General features: G+C 35.9%; 1 protein-coding gene across 2 annotated transcripts; it reads left to right on the top strand.

The window, feature by feature from the left end:
* The first annotated feature begins 10095 nt into the window (after nucleotides 1-10095).
* On the top strand, nucleotides 10096-12776 carry LOC147622448 (acetylajmalan esterase 2-like). Of its 2 annotated transcripts, XM_086822020.1 has the most exons (6): nucleotides 10096-10195; nucleotides 10238-10482; nucleotides 10618-10800; nucleotides 10916-11070; nucleotides 11588-11852; nucleotides 12408-12776. In XM_086822020.1, the coding sequence occupies exons 2-6, from the start codon at nucleotides 10248-10250 to the stop codon at nucleotides 12683-12685; spliced, it is 1116 nt and encodes a 371-aa protein (XP_086678146.1). In that variant the 5' UTR covers nucleotides 10096-10195; nucleotides 10238-10247; the 3' UTR covers nucleotides 12686-12776. The 2 variants fall into 2 exon arrangements, with proteins under 2 accessions (XP_086678146.1, XP_086678145.1); XM_086822019.1 differs by lacking the exon at nucleotides 10096-10195 and having other exon boundaries at nucleotides 10202-10482.
* Nucleotides 12777-20770: the final 7994 nt, after the last annotated feature.

The raw sequence follows: 20770 nt of genomic DNA, 5'->3' as shown, positions 1-20770 counted from the left end.
ACGTGCATGCCACAGTTTTGCATCTGAAATAGCCTACGTATCCATAATAGCACATGCTGAATCCTCTACACATTTGCCATCCATATTGAGCTTATACAGCCCTCGACATAGTGAACCAGATGCTACAATGATGTCACCACAAGAGAGATCATGAATAGTACATCTGTCATCCACAAATTTTACAACCAAACCTGTTTTGGCAAATGCGGAGACTGACAGCAGATTCTTTTTGATCCCTGGCACATACAATGCATCAAAAAGTGTAAAGGTGTTGCCATTTGCAACATTCAGCACAATCTGTCCAACTCCTTCAACGGGATAAGAGGAGTTATTGGCACAAGTGACAGTATTCCCTGTGGGAGCAGACTCAAGGAAAGTGAATAAACTGCGCTGCGAGGTGATATGCTTAGTGGCACCATTGTCAAAGTACCATACATCTGAATCTACTGCAGACATACATGTGTCATGCAAAGATGGGTCATAACTGCACTACGCATTGAATGCCCATTCTGTATCTAGCACAACATTAGCAGATTCATTGTTAGAAGGAGAGGCATCTGCAACAGCCATACCAGCCTCTTTCTTCTTAGCCTCTTTCGCAGCCAGCTTAGGACACGCTTTGATGACATGATCATTTCCCTTACAGTACTTGCAAAATGTCTTCTGTTTGTCACCCTTCTTCTCATCTTTGTCTTCCTTCTTTGGTTGCGCAGCATTTGCAGATTTCTGCTTACTAGAAGAAAAGCCAGCTTTACCTTTCACGCTTCTCTGACTAGCAACGAAAGCTTGATCTGCGACACGCATAATATTCCTGTTTTGCCTTGATTGGTCTTCTTGCAGCAAAACAGAAACTAACTCCTTAAATGATAAGGCATTGGGATTGCCTTTCATCATCAAGCGAAGAGTGGAAGCAAAACCCTGATAAGAATCTGGTAGACCATTCAAAACAGTCTGCACAAGTGAACTGTCTGACAGGATTTCATCTGCAGAAATGAGCTGCTCTTTGAAATCCTTGATCTTTGTCAAAAAGCTATCCATAGAATCACCTTCGTTCATATGCTCACTCTCCAACTGTTTTCGGAGATAAGCAACACGAGCCTCATTTCTTGCCTGATACAATGTGGCAAGTACATCCCAAGCATCCTTAGAAGTCCTGCAGGAGCGAATATGTGGGATAATGGTACGTTTGACAGACAGCGCAATCAAGGCATGAGCCTGCGCATCTCTACCATCCCAACGAATCTGCTCTGCTGAAAGTGGTGGTTCTCGAACAGCTGCTACAGCACTTGTGCCTGCACCATCATCAACAGTACCTGTTTCTGATGTGTTTGCAGCATTCCCAGCCACAATAGGACGTGCATCAATACCCTGCACAATGTTCCATAACCCCTTTGCTACCAATACATGTCGCATCATATATGCCCACAATGGATAGTTGGTGCCATCCAACTTATCCTCAGCAGCCAACATGCGGAATACATCATTGTTGTCAGCCATGGCCAATGACTGTACTACTAGATGTAAATGCTGTCTGTAAGAGGTAAACCTGTATAAAATCGACCTGTGCTATGTAGCACAGCCCAAAACAGACGAATGGGCACCTGTCCTGCAGATTTTAATCTTGACAGAAAATCTGCACAGTAGGACGATTTTGCCTGCGCAGTACTTGGAATGCAAAAACGGAGGGCGAAATGACTTCAGATCAAAATTCTTAAACGAACGAGCCCTACGGGCTCGCCCACGGCATATACTAACCTGCAGACGCTCGTGAAACCTCGTTGCAATCGGAGGAGATGAAGCGGCAGGTGCCGGTGATGCTGCCCGGGAGGAGGAAGCCTGCTCTGATACCAATTGTTGGAATTAGGGTTGCAGGAATGCACACACAACTTCAAGAAGATGAGGAAGCTTGAGCACAACACAGTAGTGTATTATGAGTGCCAAAAATGAAAGATAACAAGCCCTAGAAGATAATGGGCGTATATACAATGCACGGGGGAAAAAACCTCCTAGTGAGGGAAAAAGTGCCCCGGCGGTCCTAAGTGTGTTCACACACATCACTACTATAATATGGTAACAATATTCCTAGGATAGATGAGCTTTTAGACTGATTGCACAGTACTGCCCAGATATTTCCAATGGTACTATGAGATTAGGGTTAAGGAGCATGATATTCCTAAGATGATGTTTAATACCCAGTATGAGCATTATGAATTCTCAGTAATGTTATTTAGATTAATTACTACTATCCCTACTACCTTCAATTAACTAAGGCAAGAAATCTTCAAAGATTATCTTGATGATTTCATCTTAGTCTTTTTTAATTATATTCTATTCTACTCCAAGAATGCTATAGATCATGAGAAGCATATGGCATAAATTCTTGTAAAACCTTAGGAATCATAAACATTTTGTTAAGGGAAGTAAGTGTATCTTCTTTACTGATCAAATTGAATATCTAAGGTACATAGTGTTAAAAGATAGAATATCAACTGACCTTGCAAAGGTGTAAGCTTAGCAAGAACCAAAGATAGTAGAGGAAGTCAGAGGATTTCTAGGTTTGACATAGTGTTATCCTATGTGTCAGAGTGCCTTTACATTAATGACAAATCTTGTGCTAAAGCTACCAAAATTTGGGAAGCCCTTTAAAGTCATCACTGATACTAGTGGATTCGTCGAATTGGTGGAATCCTAATGCAAGAAGGACCCCCCATAGCATACAAATCTTGGAAATTTAGGCCATATGAAAGGAGCTATATTGTTCATGATTCAGAGTTACTTGCAAAAGTGCATGCCTTGAAGATTTAGCGACACTATCTTGTTAGGCAAAAGTTCACTTAATAATTGATTAAGAGCGTAAGGTGGATTTTCGCTCAAAATGATCTTAACATGAGACAAAGAAGTTGGACGCAAACTCTTCAAGAGTTTGATTTTGAGATCAACTATAGGTTAGAAAAGAGAATGTCATTTATCGATGCACTTAGTAGTAGGAAAGGCTCCTTACTCAGTGCTAATAACTATAATTTCAACTCCCTTACCCACTGAGATCAAGGAGAAAGTTGGATCAAATAAATTCTTCACTAGTGTTATTACCTTGCTTAAGTAAGAAAGTAAGATGACTAAAGAAATAAAGAAAGCTCAGGGATTCAAGTTAGAGGATGGCTACATGTACTACTCTAATAATCAGTTGTGTATTCTTGAAGAGGGAGATATTAAGAGGAGGATTCTAAATGAGGCTTATAATAGCCTTACAGTGGGACACCCTAGTTATGTGAAGACCTTCATGGTTGTAAAGAAGAGTTTATTTAGCTCAAACTTAATAAGGATGTACTACAACATGTTCATCCCGTTAATGCTTAATCTACCAAAAGATTAAGGCCAAAAGAATAAAAATGCTAGGAAAGTTGCATCCTTTAGACATCTTGTAGATGAAATGGGAGTGCATTAGCATGGATTTCATCATTGGTTGGTTACGTTTAATGTAGGATTGATTCCATTATGGCCATGGAAGGTCATTTAACGAAAGTTGCTCATATGATTCCATTGAAAAAAAAACCTATACTACACTTGATGTTGCTAAAGTCTTTTTGAAGGAAATATTAAAGCTCCATAAATTTACTAGAAGGATGTTAAATTTACATCTTGATTTTGGACTACTATCTTTGAAGCTGTGGAAACCGCTTTTGGATCTTAGTACTGCCTATTATTCAAAAATCGATGGCTAAACAGAGGAGTGGTTGCAAGATCAGGGTGCCCAGTTTTGTCCACTCAGGCACCCTGTAAACAGTAAAAAAACAGGCATTTGTTTACCTTTAGTGGCTAATCTCTCCTAGTAAATGAAGGAATTTTGTTTTAAGTTCTTTTGTTGGAACATCATATTCAAAGTTGGAAATATAGTTGCATAATTTGATTAAGCATTAGATAGTCAAAAGTCCTCATTTTCTTAGGTACAAAGTCAATGTATACACCCTGTCCCAAATTTGAACTGATTCCATAAAATGCTAATATCTTTTACATATAAACTCATTTGAGATTCCCACTTTGTACCTTAGATCTTCACATAATATGGAGCTTAACTTAATTTTTCAAGAAAATTTTAAGATATTTGTCTATTTTTTTTAAATATTTCAAGGTCTTTAAAGTGATAATATATGCCACTTTTTGTACCCATAATAGCTACCACTTAAAATCCTCAATATGTAGATCAAAAGAGTGGGTAGATACTAAGACATTAATAGAATGTGGTGGTTAGTAAAAATTACAAATCCAATGGTTGGATTTTTAATGATCTCTTTTTCAAAATTCTTCCAGACTATCAGAAGGCTTGTAAATATTAATAATCTAATTAGTAAAATTATATTTTTGATGTGAATCATCTAAAACCTATAGGGACTAGTGTACTTGTAATGGCGCATCTATGGAAAAATAAATTGGATCACTCTAAGTATGGAAAGATCACTTGTTTATCATTTCATCGTATTTTTGATTAATTTTAATTAACTAGACTAATTTATATTAATTTAAGTTATATTGGGTTAATTTAAGGGCAGACATATTTTCTATTATTTGCTTGATCTCATTTTAAGTACCTTGCACCCCAAAATTTGCTCTCCAAGCATTGTCCCAGTCCAGCATAAACTGGATAAAACTGGACACCCTGATCTTGCAACAACCTAGAGAGGGTAAACCAAGTGATCAAAGATATTATTTGAGCATTCAGTGGATGAGAACCTAGGAGATGGATGAATTATTTGAATTTGATAAAATTTCCTTATAACACATCTCCATTAGGATGAGTCCGTTTAAGGAACTTTATAGACAAGATCGCATAACACCATTAAATTGATATGATTCACCTATTAGAGTGGAAGTGTCAAGATCGCATAACACCATTAAATTGATATGATTCACCTATTAGAGTGGAAGTGTCAAAGCAGATGCTAGATAAAATGGATCATCAAATGCGGACTCTAAAAAAAGACATCAAAACTGCCCAAGAAAGATAAAAGCAATAGGCCAATCCAAAAGAAAACTACCAAGGATTTTGATGAAGTTGATATGGCTTTTCTTCATGTACGACCTAAGAGAAGTTCACTCTCCTTGGGTAAGTACAAGAAACTCTCACCTAGATATTGTGGACCATATGTGGTTACATAGTCGGAAATCAAGATTTTTTTATTTTTCATCCTTCATACTTGAAAATTCATAACATTTTTCATGTTAATCTAATAAAGAAATATATCCCAAATCCTAGTCATGTATTGGATGTTAAACCTAGGACAAGTAGATATGGAACCAAAGGTAGGTTTGGACGTTAGAAAAAATATCCTTAGAAATAGGATCTTTTAAAGAATATTTTCTCAACTGAGGATGCTACTAGCAAGAGAGAGGAAGATTTAAGAACAGATTATCCCCACTTTGGAAGATGAGGACATCTCAGATTTTCAAATGGGGAAAAATGTAAGATCCCTCTTCCCTTATCCGAATGTAGCTGAGATATTATTTTTTCCTTGGATCTTCAAGTGGAGGACAATGTAAGATTCCTCTTCCCTCATGTGAATGTATCTGAGATATTATTTTTTCCTCAGATCTTCAAGTGGGACAGAATGTAAGATCCCTCTTCCTTTATCCAAATATATAACTAAGATGTGTACTTTCTAGGGAGAGAATGCAAAGTTTTAAATAAGATGTGCATTTGATGGGAGAGACTTGGAAGTCTGAGAAATAAAAAAATAAGAAAAATAAATTTTAAGATTAATGGCCGTCACCATGTGCATTAAAAAAATGGGATTTTCCAATGTGCAACCTCTTGTGATTGGAGTTAGAAAAAAAGTTGGAATTCTTTTAAAAGATATAAATCATTTATTTTTAATAAAGTTAATAATAATAATTATTCATAAAATATGCTAGGATGTGTGAGAAATAGCCTTTTAAAAATGATAAAAATAGAGAAGAGTGTACATTTAAATTAGAATGGGTAAAAATCTAAAGTCTAAGGTTGGAAGGTGGAGTGCAAAACCTAAGGAGTATTTTAATAAAAAATAAATAAATGTGGAGATAAGGATAATTATTAATAGATAACTCTATCCATGTATAAATGTGGGAGTTAACTTGATATATGGCTAGATGCTTGTAGTAGAGTTGAGCGCATGGAAAATGAGTGGAATCTAAGGATGAGTTGCATGAGATATTATTAGCTATTAACCTTGAGTTAACTAGGTGAGAATATATAATGGCTAGCCATGATTTTCAACTGAGAAATCCATGAATTTTTCTCTTGAAGGAGGAGAGTACTTTTTGCAAGCATAGTTTTCAGTGTTGCACTTGTCCCTTGGTTATATGTTTACATTACCTAGGGTATAAGTACTTATTTGGGCTTAAAGGGGTGATAATTAGGGATTGTACAAGCACATTGAGATCCTTAGAAAAACGCATGAACTTTTATGGAGGAGGAAGCTTCATTAGTCTACACATAAGGTACATCGTCTCCCTTATAAGCTAATTTCCAAGGTACAAATAGACCCTTTACTCAAAATTTGTATTTTCCTTTATTCTCTTATATTTTAATGATCTATTCCATGATAATTTAAGTTTCAAGTAAATTAGATTAGTAGACTATTAGTCTCTACACAATCTCAAGAACACAACTAGAATTCTCTCTCTAGAATTCTAACATACCCTTACACCTTAAATTTTTCCTAAAGAGAAAATCTAATTTTTCAATTCTAATAATCCTTAATTTCTTTCAATAAACTTGGGTGATAATTCATTTTTCTTCTACCTTTCTCTCTCTACACTTTTTAACTCTACTTTCTCTCTCGACATATGGGGTATCCCTAATTGATAATATGAATCTAATATTCCTAATTAAACTCAACATCCACATACTAATCCAAAATTTAACCTAAACTTGGATGCATCATAACTAGAGCACCTAGGTTAATCTTCTCTCTCTAGGAACTATTTAACCTTTGGCTACTCATAAATTATTTAAATATTAATTTTTCTTAGGTCTTAAGTTAGCCTATCCTAATCCTTGATTTTTCTATGCTTCTATGTAACAAGAAGTTTCTTCAATTTATTAAGGTCTTTATAATGATATGTGTAGAATTAAATTAGCCTAAGGGTGTAAGGTCAATTTAAGGCCTTACTAAAATTTTATAAATCCCAAGTCCCTCTCGCCTGGGAAATATTAAAATATTAAATCCCTAGGTAGTATGCTTATGTTTTTAGTGTTTCCATCAAAGCAAAAAATGAGATTCATGGTGTCACTATAAGTCAACATACTAGGCTTGCATTTTCAAAAGGTTTATCTGGCAACATCGTGCTATTTCTCAAGTATCACCTCTGAAATCATCACAATGGGAGCTCTAACACAATAGGGGAAGTAGAATCTTCATAACACAAAGCACTAAATTATAGAAAGAAGTGGAGAGTAAACAATATTATTGCTTTTACAAACTTTGATTTTACAAACTCATGGTTGTCTCTGTCCACCTATAAGGAGCTTTGATCAACATCTCTAGACGGAGTATGGATGGAGGATATCTTACTTACAAACTTTGATTATAAACTAATAGATATCTTTGCCCTTATATAAAGAGCTTCGATCACAACCTCTAGGCAGAGTATGTGGATGGAGGATGTCTTGCTTACAAGAGTTTTTGAACACAATGAACTTGATGATGACCAAACTAGTGATCCCAGGACTTGGTAAAAAATGAACAACTGTCTAGACTCTAGGACTATATTAGACCACAATAAAGTCATCCCCTATGGATATTGCATAGCTTCCATGACCATATGAGACCATCCGCGGACCCTCAAAACAAGCCTCATAACCTGAGAAGAACGTGTCCTCACATAAATGTGGTTACATATCCTACACAAGCATGCATGTTACTTTGGTAGCTAAGTCTGCGTAAGCTATCTCTTAATCTTCTGGCCACATCCATCATCAAGTGTGTCCTCGATTTGTTTTCCAATACTCACAAATGTGGTCACATAGCCCACACAAGCACACATACTACTTGGTAGAGTGTTAAGTCTATATAAGTCATCTCTTAACCATATGTCCACATCCACCATCTAGTGTCTAAACTAAGAACGGTTGAGTCACTCAGGCACTCACCATAATGGAGAGCCTTACAAAAAAGAGCACATCCATCACCCATAGTGACAACACAAGAGTGAGCATTAAGAAAATGCTTTTTGACCACCCCCCTTAATGTCCACCTATAGGTGAACTACCTCTTTAGTCCAATGTCGAGTCGATGAAGATGGTGCTCCAACAAACTTTTAGACCTTTGATTCTGGTCCTAACCTCTACTCCTCTTTGCTTTAGGTAAGTTTAGATTACTTGTCGCTCGCGGAGTTAAAGATCTCTTGAGACCGCGATGGTAGATTTCTCGAATGAGAAGTCTCCTTGGGAAAAGCTTTGGCGAAGTCTTTAGCCACTCTAACCGCTTCAAGGTCTCCATTCGGGGATCTAGCTTTCTATTGATAAATCTATGAAGAAGAATTGCTTCATCCTTTGGTGGGGCGAAAGACAAGATTTATATAAGCCTGATGGTAATTCTCTATAGGTTTTCCTTCTTGTGAGAACTCTAGGAACTCATTCATTTGATCTTCTTGATAAGTAACCTAGCAGACAAAATCTTTGATGAAAGTACGATTTCATGTCCTCCCACAAGTACGATTTCATGTCCTCCCACTGGAGCTAAGTGTAGTCCTCTATTTGTTACTCTTTCTAAGGTCTTGATTAAATTAAGGATCTCAATCACCCAGTAAAGTTAAAAAATACACAAATCATCATTTACCTCAATTTTTTTCTAAAGTCATTATAATCAAAGGTCTTATACATAGCTTTAATAATTGATTCTGTGACTTGTAAAGAAAGAATATTTCTAATAATTCAAGTAACTTTTCTAATTTTGATCTTTAAAGTTCAAAATACGATTTGTACCTTCATTTGTCGAATTTCATGCCTTAGAAATCTAGAGAGAGAGAGAGAGAGAGAGAGAGAGAGAGAGAGAGAGAGAGAGAGTTTTCTCATCTTTTTTTTTCTCTAGAACTATACTCCTAAATTCATTAAATTATATTCTTTCAAGGTTGCCTAAACTTATTTCGTAGATATAACTCTACTTTTTAAACAAGCCACTTTAAATTCTTAATTAAACAAGCCACTCCTAAATTCATTAAATTATATTCTTTCAAGGTTGCCTAAACTTATTTCGTAGATACAACTCTACTTTTTAAACAAGCCACTTTAAATTCTTAATTAAAGGTCAACTAAAACTTTCTCTCTCTATAAAATTATGCTTCCTTTGAGAGAATTTGAACATAATTGAAATACTCTTGACAATCTAAAATTACTTTTAGGGACTCAATCTATTATCGATCTTTTTTTTACTTGTTTAGGGGTGTATTTATGTTTGAATGGGGTGAATGAGAGCCTCTACATATGCATGAGTTAGATGGGTGTGGTTGTTAGTTCATTTGTAATGCAAACCATAGATTTTTGGGGCTAAAATTCACTTTCAATTCCTAAGCATGCACTTTATCTTTTTTGAACTAAAATAGAGTGTATGACTTCTATTTTCATGAGCAATTGAACCATGGTTTCTCAACCTTAGGGATTTAACCCTTAGTCTAAATGAATTTAATTTTTAAGATATATTATCATTGTTATGAAACATTGACAATCTTTTACAATGAATAGAATCAAAATTGAAGAGGAGATCATTAATATATTCTTTCTTTTTTTTTTGGGGGGGGGGGCTGCGGTTGGGAGATTTGAGCCCATTACTCAGGGACTTGAAGTTCGAACCTATCACTTAGGGATTCTCAAACTCCTTGGAGATTTGAACCGATCAGATCAGATAGGGACTCTCAAACTTCTTCTGAGAACTTCTTCGTTGCAGTGTGGAGTAACACGCGATTGGCACTCGACCCGTTTTTTTTAAATTAAAAAAATTAGCACATGGGATTCGAAATGTCAGACCGGGGCAACATCATGCTTGTTGCGGTTTTGATGAACGATGGACTAACTACGCGCATTTTTCTCGTGTGGCGCAAATGCATATGCCGACGTAAAGTAGTGAATGTTAGATTAGAACATGAGGGTTCGCGTGCAGGTAGGTGCGAGCAATGAATTGCTGAAACGCTAAAAGGGGGAGGAACTCCTGAGACCCTTCAGGCACACAACGATGGAGAGCGGGGAACTCCTGAGACCCTTCAGGCACACAACGATGGAGAGCGGGGCGGCGGTTTTCATTTGGCTGTTGACGGCCACACTAGTGTGTGCGGTGAGAGCTGCGCCTTGCAGCTACCCTGCGATGTTTTTTTTTGGGGACTCCTTGGAGGACACTGGGAATGGGCCTTTCATTAACAGCACCCTCGCCACCATGTTGCCTTACGGCGAGACCTTCCCTGGCTGGGCTGACCGCCGCTTCACCGACGGCCGGGTCATGGCGGACTACTTAGGTTCGTCACGCTCTCTGTACCCCCTCCCTCTCTCTCTGTGTCTCTGTCTCTGTCTCTCTCTCACACACACACACACACACACACTTTTTAATGAAGAATTGATTGTTTGGTCTGATTTATGTCCAAAAAAAACAGCTATGTACTGGGGTCTTCCACCACTAAACCCTTCCCTCAACACAACCCTGGATTTCAGCCAAGGTGTGAACTATGCTGTACCGGGTGCAACCGCACTTCCCCTTATGCCTTACGCTCTCGAGACTCAGATAGGGTGGCATGTTGCCCTACGAGAAGAGGTGATTGCAGCCGGTGATACACCTGGTGAGTAAACTATGATCCCTTCATTTATAAATAGTAGTAATTCTATCAAATATAAATACAATCTCTAAATTATAAAAAATCGGTGTGATATTATTTTCACTCAAATTTTCCGCAGGTAGGCCGAGTCGAGCTATGTTTGAGGCGGGGCTGTACGTGCTGCAGATGGGCGGGAATGACTATTTTCATTATTTTTGGAGGAGGTACTCTCCTCAGTATGTCCTTGTGACCATAGTGCCTCAAGTGGTTCAAGAGCTTCGGGCTGCCGTGGAGGTGAGAGATGATCCATCAACCATCCCAAAGTTAGTTGCACATAAATCCTTTCTTCTATCGTTTCTATGGTTTAGAGGCTGTTCACATGAAGGCCTCATTGGCCACTTGTGGTCGAGGGTGGTGTGGCCTAGCAAAATGAATAGCGCGAGCTGACCCTAGCAAAGGGCCACCACCCTTTCAGTTTACATGTGTGCTAACCAGTGGTGAAGAACTTTTAAGCCTTCACTAGGCATCAAACCTCTCACACAAGGCTTCTTAAAAAATTAGGATTGTCAAAGAAGGATTACCTTTTTTTGAAAAATTTCTTTAAATTTTAGGCAAACATACATAATTTGAAGGGTCAACCCAGTATATGGCCTTCAAATTGAAGGTATTTTAGACTTGGTGGTTATAGCAGTGGTCGTGCGTGCATCACATCTTACAAAATGTTGCACATGTACATTATGTATAGTAGTTACTTTTTTCTCTTTTGATTTTTTTTTTAAAATTTTAATTTTTTCTTATGTTGTGCATGCAGAGACTCTACTTAAATGGGGCTAGGAATTTCTTGATTTATGGCGTCGTGCCTGCAGGCTGCACCCCAGCAGCTTTGGCAAATTTCAGTGGAGCTCCCTTGGATAATCATGGCTGCCTATTGGAGTATAATGAAGTCTCTATAAAACATCGTGCACAACTCCTTACAGAATTACAAAGACTTCGTGATTCACATCGTGATGGCACCTTTACTTTTGCTGACTACTATGGTGCCTACATTCATGTCTTAGAAAATATGGAATCATTCGGTAATGCTCTTCTTCTTCCTTAACATGCTCTATATTTATAAGAGGGGTGCGATAGAAAAAAATATATCGATATTTATAGCTTTTAATGGATTAAATGAATAATTACTCAAACGGGATAAAATATTTATGATTTGAAGGTATAATCAATAAATTGCTCAAAATAGCAATGATTTATGACTATAGGGTTATAAGTCAAAAGCGAAGATACTAGGTTTATGCCTATAGGGTTATACGTCAAAAGCTAAGGTACCATGTTAAAGGCAATTGACTTTAATATCATATCACATCCTTTAAAAAAAAAAAGGGGAACCACACAACATATTCAAGCGGTACATAATGTACCTAAAGAAACTTTATAAAGCTACAAAAAATTCAAATCTTGTTATGACACTATAGAAGTTTTGTACTTGCATTGGTAAGAATATACACATGTTTCGACAAATTTATGAAGTTACGAAAAATTCGAGTTCTGTTGAGAGTTTGAAGTTTTATTTTTATATCGGTGGGAATGTATTGTGTATAAGGTTCTAAAAATTTATGATTAATCATTGGCAGGGTTCAATAATGCCTTTGATGCTTGTTGCGGAGCTGGACCTCGCTCTCCATACGGATACAGTCTATCCATCCCTTGTGCCAACCAAACCAAAGAATTGTTTGTATGTAGTGACCCGAACACTTACCTTAATTGGGATGGACTACATTACACTGGTAGTCTCAACTTTCAAATCTTCAACCAAACTGTCATGAGTCGCTCCTACCTCTATCCATATGATGGGCTTGCTACTTGTGCTTCAAAAATAGCTACATCAAGATATCTCCCGCTTATTACATGATACCTTGAAATTCTCATTGACTTCTTCAATCATATGGTGTATGCATAACACAGTAGCCTTGCGACAAAAATAAACTATTTTTTTGTGGCCTTTAGAGAATCTAGTTCTCTATAGTTATGTCTCAAATAAAGTTCTTCTAGTGAAATAATCTCAAAAAGTTTATTAAACATAGTTTTCCATGGCCATCACTTAGTTAGAGAATCTACTTCTCTATAGTTATAATGCCTCAAATAAAATACTTCTAGTGAAATACTCTCAAAAAGTTATTAAACATAGTTTTCCATGGTCGTCACTTTCACGCTTTTTTGCTAAAGAAAAAGTTTTAACATTTAAAAAATGGAGTTTATAAATATGTACTCAAGCCATTGGCATGTACCTTTCATCAACTTAAAAACATGTATTCAAGCCATTTCAAGTACCTTTCGTCGACTTAAAAAGACTCTTGTTTATAGTCTTATAGAGTCATTTTTTTGGTTGCCAAAGCCACTTACGTGGCTCAATTTCGAGGAAGGTTTGAATATAATTTTAATTTCAAGGTAAGTTTAAATATACTTTTAATTTATTAATTTTTATTATTTTGATAAATATACTTTCACAATTCCTTGGTATCATTTTATAATAAAGCCTTGACTATTATACTACTTTTGTACATGATTTAAAAATATGAATATGTTTTCTCCCAAAATTAAAATACATGATTCTCCTTTAGAAATGTAATGTGAGTTAGGACCTGTGACCAAGGTGAAGAGAGATGGATCCTATTTTTTCCACATAAAGGTATAATGGTTTTGTGAGGAGAAAATGAGTAGGCCAATACTATCATAGGATGATCGTTTAATAGTAGCATGACTTACAACAAAATGAGTAGGCCAACACTATAATAGGATGATTATTTAATAGTAGCATGGCTTATAACAAAATGTTTTTGTGCTAGAGCCCTAAGTAACACTATAAGTCCTATAAGTGCTAGTGTGGTGATACAAGCATTTTGAGTAAATGATTTGATAAAAATGTAGCAAAAGTGATGTTGCAAAATTTGCATAATTTTATATGGAGCAAAAGGGAGGGAACTTCTTCAAAATCTCCCATATGCATGGTAGTCCTAATCATGTCAAACTAAAAAAATTTATCAATAAAATGGCTAATGACCAACCTTTATTATGAGGAAAGGCCAAAGACAAGTACACGAACGATCATTTTGTCAATAAAACAATTTGAGGGTACAAGAGTAGAAGTAGAGCTTCCCACTTAACAAAATATATTAAATGTAAGACCAAGTTGTCCAATAAAAGGAATGAGGGTAAGTTGATATGCTCATGGTAATTTCTCTCTTCTTTTTCCACCAATCCAATTTTTTTGAAAAAAAAGGCATACTTTCTTTAAAATATCACTAATATTGCAGTTATTTCAATCGATTACATTTATTATTTCAATCGATTACATTTATTATTTCAATCGATTAAATTTCTTTGATGAAAGAATTCAAACAACCATTTTGAATTTTTGATTAGTCATAGGTTAAGCTAATGCACACCTTTTTAATCAGTTAGAGGTTAAGTTGAGACACACCTTTTCAAGACACTACAAGAGAATAACTAAGAATATACTAAAATATAATGACTCGTGGGATTCAATCTCGAACCTTTCTTAGATAAATATAGCTTGAGAGGAGAATTTAGGTAAGTTACGTGGGAAAGGGTGGAAAGGAATCTCCATTAAGTGTGTCTTTGCATTAATTAGATTATTCCCAATGATAGACTATCTAAGTTTATCAGGATGATTGATCAAGAAGAACTTTAAAAACCAGACATTAGCATAATTATGTACTAAACTTAAAATAATAAAGATTAGTTTACTTTTCATAGCATGCGTCACATAATCATCATAGATTACCATACTCCTCATCGCAAAGTCATTGCGTACTAAACCAAGAAGTACATTAGGAGAATCGTATCATGCATAAGACTTACCAATTTGGTCACATAAATAACAAGTATCTAGTATCCAAATTATTGGCTAAATTAATACATAATAATAGCTATTACGCAACTAAATAACATAAGTATCTTAGAAAGAACTAATTTATTAGTTATTATTATTACATAATAATAACACAAGTATCTAAAAAAGGACTAATCTATTAGATTTAGCATTAGTAGGAGACAGAATCCAAGTATTAATTCTCTCAGAGCAAGTAATGGTTGTATTTTAAATTATTTATTTTATATTTGAACTAATCACCTGTCCCCCTAACTGAGCTCACCACATTGTTATTATGGTCCACATTAGCTATCAGCATGCAGAGGTACATGTAAATAGGGTAGCGAGCACCCCCGACGCCCGTGCCATTGTTTAAGAGTATCATTTTTACATCAGCGATGATGATCGCTCACATGATGCACATTTTGTGCAACACTATTTCCATCTCCATGATGATTTTTTACAAGATCATGGGATCACATGACAACGATCAATTTGGTCAGATGGTTATGGTGTATAATTCAAGTCAGCATGACAATTTTATTAACTCAGTAAGTGGTACTTAAATTTCTTAAAGATCCGTAAATAACCTAAATTCATTATAATATCTTAAAGAAAACAATAACGATGACGTGTTTATGGGTTTTTAGGTGGCATGTGTTGTCCAATACCCTAGTGATTTAGAGCTTCTTCGAGATAAGAAGCATGAGCATGATGGTGCGGGTGAATGTGTGAAACACGCTTTGAGACATCATCAATTTTGGCAAGATATTGAGCGGTTCAGAGATGCACGCCACATGTATATTGAGAGGCTTTCATTAAAATATTGGGAAGTGGCAAATGTACCTTGTACTCCTGACAGCAAGGTGATTTGACCATAATTCAAAAAATTTCTATCTTCCTAATTTTCATTTCTCCCCTTTCTACGTCCCCCTCGGTGCATTTTCCTAATACTAATTCAACTCCACCATAGCTTTTGCTTATCTTCTTCTTTTGTTACCTAAAACATTTATAGGTACATTTCCTTCAAGTCTTTATGATTCTAATCTTTTATCGAACCTTTTCAATGTTTATGTTATTAATTAATTCATTTTTTAGGTTTAAATTTATTGATAATGCATGTTATGTTGTAGGTTTAAGCTTTCTATTTTGAAGTTTGGGTGCTCATAAGTTTTTCGGAGTAGGTAATAAGCACTCTTTAGGTTTTTAATTAAGTTTAAGCTTTAGATTTGGAAGTTAATCTTCCATCATGTTTGTAGATTTTTTTGAACTAGGTAATAAAATAATCTTTAGGTTTTTTTTTTGTGTATGTTTTCTACTACTTCAGTAATCTTCAATGAATGTTTGTCTTTTAGTCTATAGGTTCTACAATTTTAGTAATCTTCATGATGTTTTATCTTTGAGTAGCTGCTACATGTTTAAGGATTTGCTTTATCTACCAATATCCCCTTTAAAGAGATATAAGGTAACACATTTTACAAGTTGCATATTCTTTGACTCTTAGTCTTATTTTTAGTATAATGTCCATTATATGTATATTTTGTTTAAAGATGGGAACCAAGCTCTAAATTGTGTTCCTTTTTATACGTGCAGATGCTGAAAAGATTATAAGTTGTATTGACGTCCAAAACAAAAGAGATGATGCGAAAACATGGATTAAGGACACATACAAGCTTTTTAGTGTAATAATCATTATATGCATTTTTTTTTAAAAGATGGGAATCGAGATCTAAACTATGTTCCTTTTGTACGTGTAGATGCTAAAAACATTATCCAATGGTAATTGGTTCCTTGAATGTGTTGCACATGAACTCCATCCCTTCCATGTTTGGTCCAACCTGGTATATACACTCCAAGGATACTTATCAGAATGCAAGGATACTTATCAGGATGCAAACTAGCTCCCTCCTTTTGATTTATAATCCATTAAATGTATGCTTGTGCCAATGGAGGTAATGTATCTTTATGATCTCTACGAGCAAGCTTCTTTTTCAGCCATATTTGACTTGATCCAACTATCTTTTCATAGTATTGTGGTTGGATGTTGTAGTAAGTCACACACTGATCCCATGGACTGTCAACCTTGTCACACTTGACTTTTCCTTGAACTCCTTCACAAGCTCTTCCTACACCACCTTATCCTCCTTCATTTGGCATGATCTTTCTGCCCATATCCATCTTGTCTATATCATGCTTTCCCCTAACTAGAACAATCTTGGAATCCAATATTTCTTCTTGAATGATCTTAATATTATCCTCATCTAAACCTTGTAAACACCTAAACATGCTAGCAGTCGGTTGTCTCCCACCCTTATTGGTATCATTACTATGCTCAGCACGATAGGGCAGTTATTCATCTATGCATCCATAATCCTCATCCATGTCTCAAACATGTCATCTGGGCATATTATCATGTGTGCATCCTTTGTTGCAGCAGTATCAGCAAATGCAACTCGTGTCAGCTCGATAAATTATTGCACAACATTCTCAAAATTAGGCAATGTTACAAACTATGATAACCAATAATATATTAAGGTATTTCTAAAAACACCAAATATTGAAGGTTGATAATTACTAACATCCCATTCTGCACGTTGTTCACTTCCTTTTGCAAATTCTTGGGTGGTGAGGCTTTGCAAGTCTATTGAATGCAATCCATTGATCCCTTACTTGTTTTAAATTATCATGATATGGATATTGTCGCATTATATTTTGAGATTCTAAGTTTCCCATTCGAGATAATTCCACACTCTCCTTTGGAGGGAAATTTTGCACTATCCTCGCCACCCTTTCTATATAATACTTCTTTCTTTGATTCATGGCTTCATCAGTCACACTCTCTGTGAAAACTCTGGCTGCGTAAATGGAGTGTTGAGTAGAAAGTATCCAATACTTGTATTTATGAAGATGATCTCTGCTCACTATCTCCAAAGGTTTGCCAGTGGCCTCATCAAACGGCATTAGATCAGCACGCATGATGCAGGTGGTCTAGAATTCAATCCAAAGTCAAGAGCTAATTTTTTGACATGCTTCTTGCTCAATTTTCTATAGACATATATTGTAGGAACTTTTACACAATTTTTCACTGGGATGTGGAAAGTCTCTTGTAGTCCAAATGGGTAGTATTGCTCATAAAGTGACCAACCCAGAACAACCTTCACTACTCTTTTTTGCAAGCTTCCTCTTTGTTTGATCATATTCCACCACAATAGCAGTATCACCAAATGGAACAATGGTAGTTGATGTTTGTTGCCAAAGTAGATGATGTTTATTGTTTTTTATTCACTATTTTGGTTTTACCTCTAGCCTTATCCTTTGAAATATTGGCTTGAACCTTGTAAAATCCATCTATGTATTGTTTTATCATAGGCTCATCATCCTCCTCCTCTATACACCAACCCATTGTTAACATAGACTGAGCACCATCAGTCTTTATATTTGCATCATCATAAGAAAATGCATCCAACAAGTATGATTTATCAGAGTCTCTAATATCGACACAAATGCATGGAACTCCTTTTCCTGTAGTCCCCTCAGATAGTGCCTGTACTACACCAAGCCTTTTGTATGCCTCTTTCTTGGGTTGTAATGTAAACAATTGTACATGTTTCATTGGCTTCCCCTCTTCATTCTAGAAGTCAAGGTACCAAGTCCATACCTTGTCATCATTAATGCCATCAAAAATCTTAATCCTTGAGCTTCCCTTGGAACTTTTAGTAGCAGTGGATGATTTCTTCCTCTGACATTTTGAACCTATTCAAAGTTTGATGTTATCAAATTACTTAGTTTCATAAATTTTGTAGATCTTTAAATTTTTAAATCATTTAACATTTACATAGAAAAAACAATCTATTAATCAGATCATGATTGAAGTTAAAATATTAAACTTAGTTAAATACTTTAAAGGGATATGAGAGGGAGTGAGCTATGAAGTGTATATATATTTGGATAATTGTATTGAATGGTTGGCAAAATCTATTGTGAAGAGCATTAGGCAAGTCCTTAATAGGAGTGAGATATGAATTATTTATATATTTGGAGAATTGTCTAAATTTACATTAAATGGTTGGTCAAATATGTAAGAGGAGCATTAGATGAGTCCCCAATAAGAGGAAGATATGAATTGTATATAGATTTGGACAATTGTCCAAATCTATATTAAATGGTTGGTCAAATCCAGTGAGAGGAGCATTAGATAAATCCCCAATAAGGGTTAGCCTTAGTAGGTAGGTCTGCAATATGGGTGAGGTCTAGTGAGAGTAGCATTTTGGAATTCCCAAATAGAAGTGAGCTATGCATTGTAGTTAGATTTGGATAGTTGTTAGAATATATTTTGAATGGTTGGCCAAATCTAGTGATATGGGCATTAGGAAAGTCCCCAAAAAGGGCTAGCCTTAGGCAAGTCCAATAGGGGTGATGTGTAGTGAGAGGAGCATTATGGAAGTCCCCACAATAGAAGTGAGCTGCTATGAATTTTAGATAGATTTAGACAATTGTCTAAATCTATATTGAATGATTGGACACATCTAGTGAGAAACGTATTAGGCAAGTCCCCAATTGGGGTGAGCTATGGATTGAAAATAGTGAGAGAAGCATTAGGACAATTCCTAAAAAGGGTTAGTATTAGGCAAGTCCCCAATTGGGGTGAGATATTGATTAAAAATAATGAGAGATGAATTAGGAAAATGCCTAATAAGGGTTACTATTAGGCAAGGCCCCAATAGGGACATGGGGTCTAGTGAGATGACCATTAGGAGAGTCTCCAATAGGATTGAGCTATAAATTATAGATAGATTTGGATTGTCCAAATATATATTGAATGGTTGGCCAAATATACTGATCGGAGCATTAGGCGAATCCCCAAAAGGAGAAAGGTATGGATTGTAGGTATATTTGGACAATTGTCCAAATCTACATGGAGTGGTTAGTCAAATATAGTGAGAGATGAGCATTAACCAAGTTTGTTGGTTAGGGTTAGTATTAGGAAATCCTTTAATGGGGGTGAGGTCTACTCAAAGGATCATTAGGCAAGTCTCCAATAGGAGTAACCTATGAATTATAAATAGATTTGGATAAGTGTCTAAATCTATATTGTATGGTTGGCTAAATCTATTGAGAAGAGCGTTAGGTAAGTCCTTAATAGGAGTGAGATATGAATTGTTATAGATTTGGAGAATTGTCTAAATCTATATTGAATGGTTGGTAAAAGAGGATTATGTGAGTCCCCAATGGAGTGACCTATATAGATTTGGACAATTGTCCAAAACTATATTTAATGGGTGTTCAAATCTAGTGAGAGGAGAATTAGACAAATCCCCAATAAGGGTTAGCCTTAGATAAGTCTCAAATAGGAATGAGCTCTAGTGAGAGGAGCATTTTAGAAGTTCCCATTTGGAGTGAGCTATGAATTGTAGTTAGATCTGGACAATTATCCTCCCCAATTGGGGTGAGCTATGAATCAAAAATAGTGAGAGAAGCTTTAGAGGGTTAGTATTACGCAAGCCCCCAAAAATAGGGATGTTAGTTATAGAGATTTGAGCATTAGGCAAGTCCCTAATAGAAGTGAGCTATGAATTATAGATAGATTTGGATTATCCAAATCTGTATTGAATGGTTGGCTAAATAGCATTAGGCAAGTGTTTCATGGTTTGCCAAATCCTTATTTAATTGGTTAGTAAAATGTGGTGAGAAGAGCATTAGGTAGGCAAGTCCCTAATAGGAGTGAACTATGAATTAAATATAGATTTGGAAAATTGTCCAAATCTACATTTAGCGGTTGGCCGCCAAATCTAGTGAGAGAAGCATTAGTCATGTCCATGGCTAAGCTTAGCATTAGGCCAATTCCCATTAGGAGTGAGCTATGAACTGTAGATAGATTAGGACAATTGTCCGAATCTGTGTATTGAATGGTTAGTCAAATCTTCTGAGAAGAGTATTAGCTACTAATATGAGTGAGCTATAAATGTTATATAGATTTAGACAATTGTCCAAATATTTACTGAATGGTTCTAGTAGGAGGAGAATTAGGCAAATGCCCAATAGGAGTGGTGTATGTATGTATATAGATTTGTGCAAATATATATCAAGGAATGGTTGTGGCTAAAT

This window comes from Cibotium barometz, chromosome 28 (assembly GCF_041138505.1).
Source record: "Cibotium barometz isolate CiBa-2024 chromosome 28, ASM4113850v1, whole genome shotgun sequence".
In the NCBI taxonomy this organism is placed as follows: Eukaryota; Viridiplantae; Streptophyta; class Polypodiopsida; order Cyatheales; family Cibotiaceae; genus Cibotium; species Cibotium barometz.
The sequence above is the reverse complement of the archived record's forward strand: the minus strand, read 5'-3'. Positions and strand labels throughout refer to the sequence as shown.